The sequence below is a fragment of the Sinocyclocheilus rhinocerous genome, unplaced genomic scaffold, assembly GCF_001515625.1.
Source record: "Sinocyclocheilus rhinocerous isolate Xijiao unplaced genomic scaffold, SAMN03320098_v1.1 scaffold601, whole genome shotgun sequence".
Taxonomy (NCBI): domain Eukaryota; kingdom Metazoa; phylum Chordata; class Actinopteri; order Cypriniformes; family Cyprinidae; genus Sinocyclocheilus; species Sinocyclocheilus rhinocerous.
Window position 1 is genome coordinate 365263 of NW_015656605.1, and position 8697 is coordinate 373959.

An 8697-nucleotide genomic window follows, 5' to 3' on the forward strand; every position below is an offset into this window, starting at 1 on the left:
TTATTGAGTAATACCAGCATACAGTGCTCAGGAAACGCCGTCCAGCAGTTTCATGTACATCGGAGCTCGTGAAATGGCTTAATTTGCATAAAAATGCACTGTCCACGGAAAGCCTGTGGAGGCCCCATCAAAAAAAGTTCCAGCTGTCACTTGTCACTTACCCACCCGTAACTTATTTGACGGGACCTCCACAGGCTTTCCGTGGACAATGCATTAACAAGTCATAATTTAAGTTTATAATCATTTTATTATGCAAAACGTACAGTGCTACACTCGGGAAACAGCGTCTGACAAGTTAATATACATTACAACTCATCAATATTCATATTTACCTCAAAAAAGGTCTGTCCACAGAAGGCCTATGTAGGTCCCGTCAAGTAAGTTACAGGTGTCACTTGCTGATTTAGGAATTTGGAGTTGGATTTTGGTGAAATTTCACCACTGCATGCCCACCCGTAACTTATTTGACAGTTCACGGGAGAGATTTGCTTTATTAAAGTCCCCGAGAATGATTAAAACAGAGTCCGGGTGTTGTTGTTCTGTCTCTGTGATCTGATCAGCGAGTTTCTGTAAAGCGGAGCTCACGTGCGCTTGCGGAGGAATGTAAACACTGACGAGAATGAATGAGCAAAACTCCCGCGGCGAGTAGAAAGGCTTACAGTTAATGAAAAGCACTTCTAGATCTGAACAGCACATCTTCTTTAACACAGTTTCATCTGTACGCCACCTCTCATTGACGTAAAAGCATGTCCCGCCGCTGCGCGATTTCCCCGTTGATTCTGCGTCGCGATCCGCTCTGAACAGCTGAAAGCCCGGCAGATTTAACGCGCTGTCCGGTATGGTGTCATTCAGCCAGGTTTCCATCAAACACAGAGCAGCAGAGTGTGTCGGGTGGTGTGTACTGCCGAATGTCCAGGCTAGGCAACGGCGTTCTGAATCCGCGCTGCCTGAGCTTCACTTCCCCCGTCTGCGCGTTCTGAAGCGTCTGAACAGCGCAGCTGCTCCCCCGAAAACAATGTCCAGCAAAACATCAGAATAATCGAAAACCGGTGAAATATCGGGTGGTGTGTACTGCTGAATGTACAGCAATTCATCTCTGGTGAAACTGATTGCAGGGATATAACTAAAGACAGGACAAACTAACAAAAACATAAAAACAACTGCGGAGCACGCCACGGAGGCAGCCATCATTGTCGGCGCCATCTCACAACTGTGTCATCTGCGTATTTATCAACATGAAAATTAGCCGGAGAACTTCAATGCTCATTTGTAGAAAGTAAAAAGGGAATCGATGACAAGTACACCACCTTGTTGAGATCCAAGAGCTGTGGGAAGTGAGTCCGGCAAGAGTCCGTTTATCCTGAGCCTTTGCTGCCCACCTGTCAGAAAGTCCAGAAGCCATAAGAGCAGCCCATGACTGACATTAAATTTATTTAAAAGTTTTTCTTATAAAATAACATTATGCATTGTTTCAAACACTGAAGAAAAATCTACGTACAGCTTCTTTTAGTAGAATTGTGAATTGCCGTTTGTTTTCTTAACTGACTGCAGCTGTGATCCAGTCTGCCTTAGTTTTTTGTTTGTTTGTTGGGTTTTTTCTTTTCGGCCACCTCTTCTTTCCAATTTAGATTTGCACTTTGAGGTTTACAACTGGAGATTCTGTCTCTCTCTCTGTCCCACTCATGTATGAGGTACCTCATGGTTCCCTCTTGGGACTTTTTTATTTAGATTTTATGTGGTCCCTTTGGGTTTCATCTTGAGGAAATGTCGTATTTCATATCATTGTTATGCCGAAGATACCCAGTGTATTTCTCTGCCCTATTTATATTTTTTAAATATATCGAATGCTGGACAGCAAGAAATTTTTTCCAGGTAAAAATAAGTACACACACATCCGGAGCAGTGGGCAGCCATTTTTGCTGTGGCACCTGGAGAGTAACTGGCTGTTTGGTGCCTTGCTCAAGGGCACCTCAGTTGTGGGTAATGAGGGTGGAAGAGAGCGCTGGTCATTCACTCCCCCCACCTACATTTTCTGCTTGTACTGAGACTCGAACCCGCGACAATTTCAACTTTCTAACCATTAGGCCACAACTGCCTTTTTAAGGATTTGGCGATTATCCTTGCCTTCATCTCACCCAGGCTTCTTTATTGCAATGTGCTGTACACAGGTCTTAATCATTCACCTCTGTATTGCTTGCTGTTGTCAGCAATCCTCTACACAGAAAAACTGAAACCTGGTAATTAACACCTTTACTGTTTATTTAATAGTGTCTGTGATTTTCATACAAAAATCCTTGACATGTTTAAATTAACAGTTTTTAAAGTGATGAAATTGAAGTACAACACTGAAGTAGTTGATGTTAATGTTTTGCACAACCAACCCTGTGATACTATAGCATGAGACCCAACAGTGTTTCAGGAATCCGTTGCTTTAAAGGATTTTAACACCATGTACTGTAAAAGCATTTTTAATTGTACTCGTAGGGAGCATTTATATGATAATGATGTTTTAAAAACTTTTTTTTTTAACATTTTTAAAAAGTTTTCTCATACAGATGACAATGTTGTCAAAATGATTGCTGTTTAAGCGTATCTGTGAAAATGACTTAAAACACTGTATTATGCAAGGTTAGGACAGTAGGTGGCGATTTGTAATAATTGAAGATGATAATGCTGGTTTTGCCGTTGATTAATCATCCTCTTTAGATCTTGAGAGATTTAATCAGTTCAAATCTGATTTCATCTAAGGCTGGGTGGCTATTAGTCAGCTGTGCTTCTGCTCTTAACACTTTGAAAAATAAAGCCAGAGATGAAAATTATTTTAATCTTTATTGCCAGGAATATTTGCATCCTCACATTACTTTTCAGGGCTTTTTTTTTTTTTTTACTTTCTGTATAGGGCTTTTTTTTCTAACCTTTTTAAATATGTCTGTGATCTTTAACGTCAAATTCTTAAATTTAGTCAATCACTTAAATTAGAATAATATGACACGTTCCCAGTTAAATCTGTCAAACAATGCCAACTTTGCATGGCAGATGTGGCACAGAAGCTGCATCTGAAGTAGCATTTAGATGTATTTTCAGTTTAATGATGCTCAGAGGGCATACATGCATTTCCACAGCAATACAATTGCATAGTGTTATGAGATTATATTTGATATAAAAAAAATGACAATCAAATGGCACTTGGATTATGACTGCCAGTAGGAGGCGGCAAGTCATTGTGTTGGTGTATGAGTGAGTTATCAATTTAACTGATTTGTTCAAAACACTGTTTCAACAAAGCAAGTGGGTTTCTGTAAGAATGGGTCATTGAACCACTCACTCAACCGATTCATTCAAAGACTGTGTGCCTGTCTTCTGTGACTTTTGTTTTGTAACTTTAGTTTGTGAAGCAAATAAAATACCGTATTAGCAGTGGGTGACTATTATTGTGTCGTACAGAACTAAAGAAGAACTGATGACGGCACAGGTTAAGCTTTGGTTGACCAATGAGTGGAAAGGGGTGTTTCATTCCCACCCACAAGTGGAAACCGAATATTGAAGTTGTTTATCCATTTTATACCCCTAAACATAAAAACAAAACAATCAAGCCATATTATTATTATTATTATTTTGTTTTCAGATTTTTTTATTTTTTATTTATTTAGTTATTTATTTGCTTTCAATATTTAAAAAAATACTATTTACTATTTTTCATAGTGTGATTTTTGGTGAATTGCATTAAAACTTGTTAGGATTGACCCACAAACATTATAATAATTATTAAACATAATTATTGAACCCACCCATATGGAACCCACAACAATCAAAAAACAAAACATAAAAAAAAGTTTTGCTTCGATTTTTAATTCACAGATAATAAGTAAAATTTCAATAAATGAACTGTATTAAGCAGGACCTGACAACTGAATTTTTGAATGTGACTGCTTTGTGAATGTAGCCTGAGACACATCCCTGTAGCCAACCAACCATGTCTCCATCAAATAATAATAATAATTTTTTTTTAAATCTCAGACTGAATAAATATACAGATTCAGATTTTCATTCTGTCTGCAGTGGCGTTGACAAGTCAAGCCCACTTCTAGGTCAATGCACAAATAGCGAACATGGCACTGAATGGATCACCATCTAACAGACAAGTCAATGCTATATTGTGCACTTGTCACAGACTAACACATGCACTTTCACACACTTGCAACCTCTTGCCCTCACACATCCGCGTATCTACCACACTTCTCATTTCGCTGCACTAGTGTGTCCTGCCTGTTTGCTGTGAGTACACTGTTGGTGATTATTGATTTCTTTTAGCTAAATGGTTTGTTGTTACATTACTTTAAAATGTTTTTTAATAAAATGAAAATATGTTTTAAAAGATTACCAAAAAGCCAAGACTGTGAAACTGCTTATAATTGTTCACACTAGAAAGCGGATTTTGTAGACATGAGTGTTTTTGTCATCATAAAAAGAGACATTTTCTGTTGATTCACAGTGAATATTGGAATTATCACAGCAATATCAAAAATGATCACAGCAAGTCAATAGAATGTTTTTTTTCTGTGGAATATTGTTAGTGTAAAGTATTTAATACTAACTATAGCTGTGATGAAAAAACTATTGTGAAGAAAGAACCATTACAAAGCTAGTCAGGTTTTGCTTTTCAGCAGTCCGTTGAGTTAAAAGCCAGAAGCCTTTTTGTAAAAATGCTGACATGAACTAGGCTTTCTGTCGCACTGTGCAACTGTCTTTCTTTTAACACAATAGTCCACACTGACTCTGAGCAAATGTTACAATTTCTGCATGTATTTTGTATGTCTGCACTTTTTTTTCAGCACCGCACCCTAGAGCTTCAGTAACTTCACTTCCTTAAAAGCTGAAAGACTTTGTTTTTGTTTGTAATTAAATAAAAAGTCATTACCTATGTGACAGCAGGAGATATTCAGCAGAATGTCCATGCTACTTTTTTCCACATGATGAAAAGGAGATGGTAACCAGTTGTCAATCACAAAAAAGACCCATAAAGCAGCATTAAGTTATTGTAAAATTAATCTAAAAGATTTGTATGCTGTATTCCAGGTCTTCTGAAATTATCTGATAATGCTATGTGATAAAGAGACAGAAGTTTAAGTTCTCGATTCTGCATGTGATTCTTCATGACATGTGAAAAATCAATGCTGTTTGGCATCATTGACATTAAACTTGGAGGGGAAATATTTATGGATGCACTGATCTTTTAAAAATGAGCCCACTGATTTTGAAATGATAACTGCTAAAGGGTACTGACTTGAACTGTGTTTTAGTTATGCAGGGCTATGGGGTCTCAATACTTCCCAGCACGATCCGTGCTTTTCCAAAAGGAGCCGAGTGGAGTTACATACCGTGTGCCTGCTTTGATCTACATGCCTCGTTCCAGCTGTTTCTTGGTCTTCTGTGAGGAGAGACTGACTCCGGCAGACGCTCAAGCACATCTGCTGGTCATGCGCAAAGGCACTTTTTATAAAAACTATGTTGAAGTAAGATTGGTTCTAATTTATGTTGACTATTATAACTTATAGAATTTTTTTTTCTTAATTAAAAAAAAAGCATCTGTCATGAAAATGATGTCCGTTTCTTCCTCAGTGGAAAGACATGGAGGTGTTGAGTACAGCTCGACTGGAGGGCTACCGCTCAATGAACCCCTGCCCCGTTTACGATGAGTTTACTGGCACAGTCTTCTTGTTTTTCATTGCTGTTCTGGGTCACACCTCTGAGTCTTACCAGTTAATTACAGGAAAGAACGTGACACGTCTTTGCTATGTGTCCAGCAGTGACCAAGGGGACACCTGGAGCTCTGTTACAGACCTTACCAGGACGCTCATAGGGGACACCATTAAAGGTAAAGTCTGATAGATCATATTCCTTTCTGGATATGTGAAGGTTATGTGTGTATTTTAAAATTTATGTTAAAATAATCTCTCATATCGGGTATAGTCCACCCAAAAATTAACAACCATTTACTCATCCTGATGTTGTTCCAAACCCAAATGACTTTCTTTCTTCTGTGGAACACAAATGTATAATTCAGAGAATATCTGGTTGGGTGAACTCAACACAATCATGCACATTGTGGTTTGTTTCATGTCGAATTTTCATTTTTGGGTGAACTGTTCCTTGCTGAGAGTGTAAACAGTAAAATCTTGTTTATTTGAGCAGCCTGTTACAGACTGCAGCCTTCATTTTCAGATTGATCTATTTTGCTTGATATTTTGTACTAGAAAACTTATCATAAACCATGTCTAAACCACTCTGTCTCTCTGTCTGTGTGTGTGTGTGTGTGTGTGTGTGTTTATTTTCACAGAGTGGGCCACTTTTGCTGTGGGTCCAGGTCACGGAACCCAATTAAAATCTGGAAGGCTAATAATCCCTGCTTATGCCTACCATATTGACTGCAGAAATTGCTTTGGCAGGAAGTGCAAGACTTCGTCACACTCGTTTTGTTTTTATAGTGACACGCATGGAAAAGCGTGGCATTTTGGAGAGGCGTTGTCCGCGCCAGAGAGTGTGGAGTGTCAGATGGTGTCAGTAGACGAGGAAAATGGAGTCAACTTTTTGTACTGCAATGCCCGGAGTGTATCAGGTTGCCGTGTGCAAGCTGTTAGCTTTGATAATGGGGCTGTTTTTCACAATGGCCAGCTGGTGTATAAACTAGTGGAGCCAAAGAATGGGTGCCATGGCAGTGTAATTGGATTTCCAGCACCAATCTATGAGCTCGGGCAATCCCAACACTTTCTGAGACAGTTGAGGTCCATCTACACCCCACGTGCAGTCAGCATGTCACCACCGAACTTCCTTCCACCAACATGGGTGATATATACTCACCCCACCTGCTCAAAAGCCCGTCGTGACCTCGGTGTTTACCTCAGTCTTCTGCCTCGAGACCCAGACAGCTGGTCAGGACCTTGGATCATATATGCAGGCCCGAGTGCATATTCAGACTTGGCCTATGTTGAGATGTCTACTGATGCCCCAGCGGTCCCTGTCTTTGCCTGCCTTTTTGAGAACGGCACAAAGACAGCTTATAATGAGATTTCCTTCTGCATCTTCACACTGTATGAGCTAATCGACCACCTTCCCCACAACAACCAAAAAAGAAAAGGGTTCAGAAAGAGGAAAGGATTGTGGGAGTGCTGCTTTGTCTGCTGATTGTGTGTGTAACAGGACTGGATACATTTCAGAAGAATTGAATAAAAGAATAGCTCCCTTTCAATTAATGACTGTGAATTTCATCTGAATCTATTTCTATCATAATCTATCTTCATATCTATCTGTTGTATCTGTCTAAGCCAGCATTAAAATTTTGATTTGACAAAATTTGCTTTAATAGTTCAAAATTGGTCATATTATTATTTTTTTTCTTTTCTGTTAAGAAAAAGTTTGTGAACCCTTTGAAATTAGTTTTCTGCATTTTTGATCATTAAATGTCATCTTCATCAAAGTCACAAATATAAACAAACACAATATACTTCATTTGAATATTTCATGTTTTTATTAAATGTTCACAGTGCTGTTGAGAAAGTACTGTAAGTGAACTTTACCTTGTTGTTGGATTATCCAACAACTGTTATTTTGTTTTGTGTGATGAGTTATATATTAATTGTCATGTTGTTGTTTATTTAAAATGTTTATTGTAATATTTTATCCATAGATGTACTATATATCACAATAATTAAAATATTAAATAACAACAACAACATGAAAATTATTCTTGGACTCATGACATAACGCGCTTGCGACGTCATCAGAGGGCGACATGGACCTGAAACGTACGTCATCATCTCGCACACGAGTGACTGCAGCTCATTACAGATTTGTGAAGTTTAATAATCGTTGTTTGTTTGGAGGAAAATAGAATCGCTAACAAAAATGTAATAGAAGAACACATTTAATTCGCTATCCAGGTTATGGTCAAAAGTCTCAGTGAAGACGATTGGCGTTCACGTTTAATGTGTTTACAGTTGCAGTTCTATCTATTCTAAAATGTGCGTTATAATAAAGATCAAGTAGATGTGTTGACTATGAATAATGCACTGCCTTATAATGGCTGCACTGGCCCAGCACTAATTGACACAATTATTGCACTTATTAAGAGTCTGTTTGATTGTTTACAAAAGAAAATCAGAGTTTAATACATTAAAAAAAAGAGAAAAAAAAACTAGTCTTTCCTTTCATGACATATTAAAAGGATAGTTCGCCCCAAAATGAGAATTCTGTGATCATTTTCTCACCCTCAAGCTTTTTACGAACCTGATTGACTTTATAGATATTTTGAAATATTTTGGTAATCAAACGGTTTTGTTTGGACATTTGTTTTGTTTTGAGATTTATATTATGTTCCACCCCAGCAGGCACACAACGTCATAAGACGTTGATATTTGGTTAAATTTTGGTTGCGACGTCGGGTGACCTAAATTCAACGTCTAATGTCAATGTTAAAGTGATGTCCAATACCGACGTCAGCTGACGTTGATATTTTGTTGTTTTTAGATTGTGTAACCAAAAAATTTACGTCAAATATTGATATTAGGGCTGCACGATAAATCGAAATGGAATCGAGATCGCGATTCAACAGAAGCTGTGATTGTCACGCGTATCTTTCAGTGAAGCACGGTTCTGTGATCAGCAGTAAAGCTCCATCCAAAGGCCAGAGGGCGCTCTCGC

At 38.3% G+C, this 8697-nt stretch overlaps 1 protein-coding gene across 2 annotated transcripts; it reads left to right on the forward strand.

Annotated features, from left to right (window-relative positions):
- Positions 1-4209: 4209 nt before the first annotated feature.
- On the forward strand, positions 4210-7358 carry neu4 (sialidase 4). 2 transcript variants are annotated; one of them, XM_016528132.1, is made up of 4 exons: positions 4210-4286; positions 5301-5513; positions 5620-5875; positions 6338-7358. In XM_016528132.1, exons 2-4 carry the CDS (start codon positions 5313-5315, stop codon positions 7180-7182), a joined length of 1302 nt encoding a protein of 433 aa, XP_016383618.1. In that variant the 5' UTR covers positions 4210-4286; positions 5301-5312; the 3' UTR covers positions 7183-7358. The 2 variants fall into 2 exon arrangements, with proteins under 2 accessions (XP_016383618.1, XP_016383617.1); XM_016528131.1 differs by having other exon boundaries at positions 4229-4275.
- The last annotated feature ends 1339 nt before the right edge of the window (positions 7359-8697 follow it).

What these genes read in the sequence shown, in the direction of transcription:
- neu4 (XM_016528132.1), top strand. Translation starts at nt 5,313, where the DNA reads ATGGGGTCTCAATACTTCCCAGCACGATCCGTGCTTTTCCAAAAGGAG. An exon ending in TTTATAAAAACTATGTTGAA is followed by an intron (nt 5,514 to 5,619) that starts GTAAGATTGGTT and finishes TTTCTTCCTCAG; the next exon opens with TGGAAAGACATGGAGGTGTT. An exon ending in CATAGGGGACACCATTAAAG is followed by an intron (nt 5,876 to 6,337) that starts GTAAAGTCTGAT and finishes TTATTTTCACAG; the next exon opens with AGTGGGCCACTTTTGCTGTG.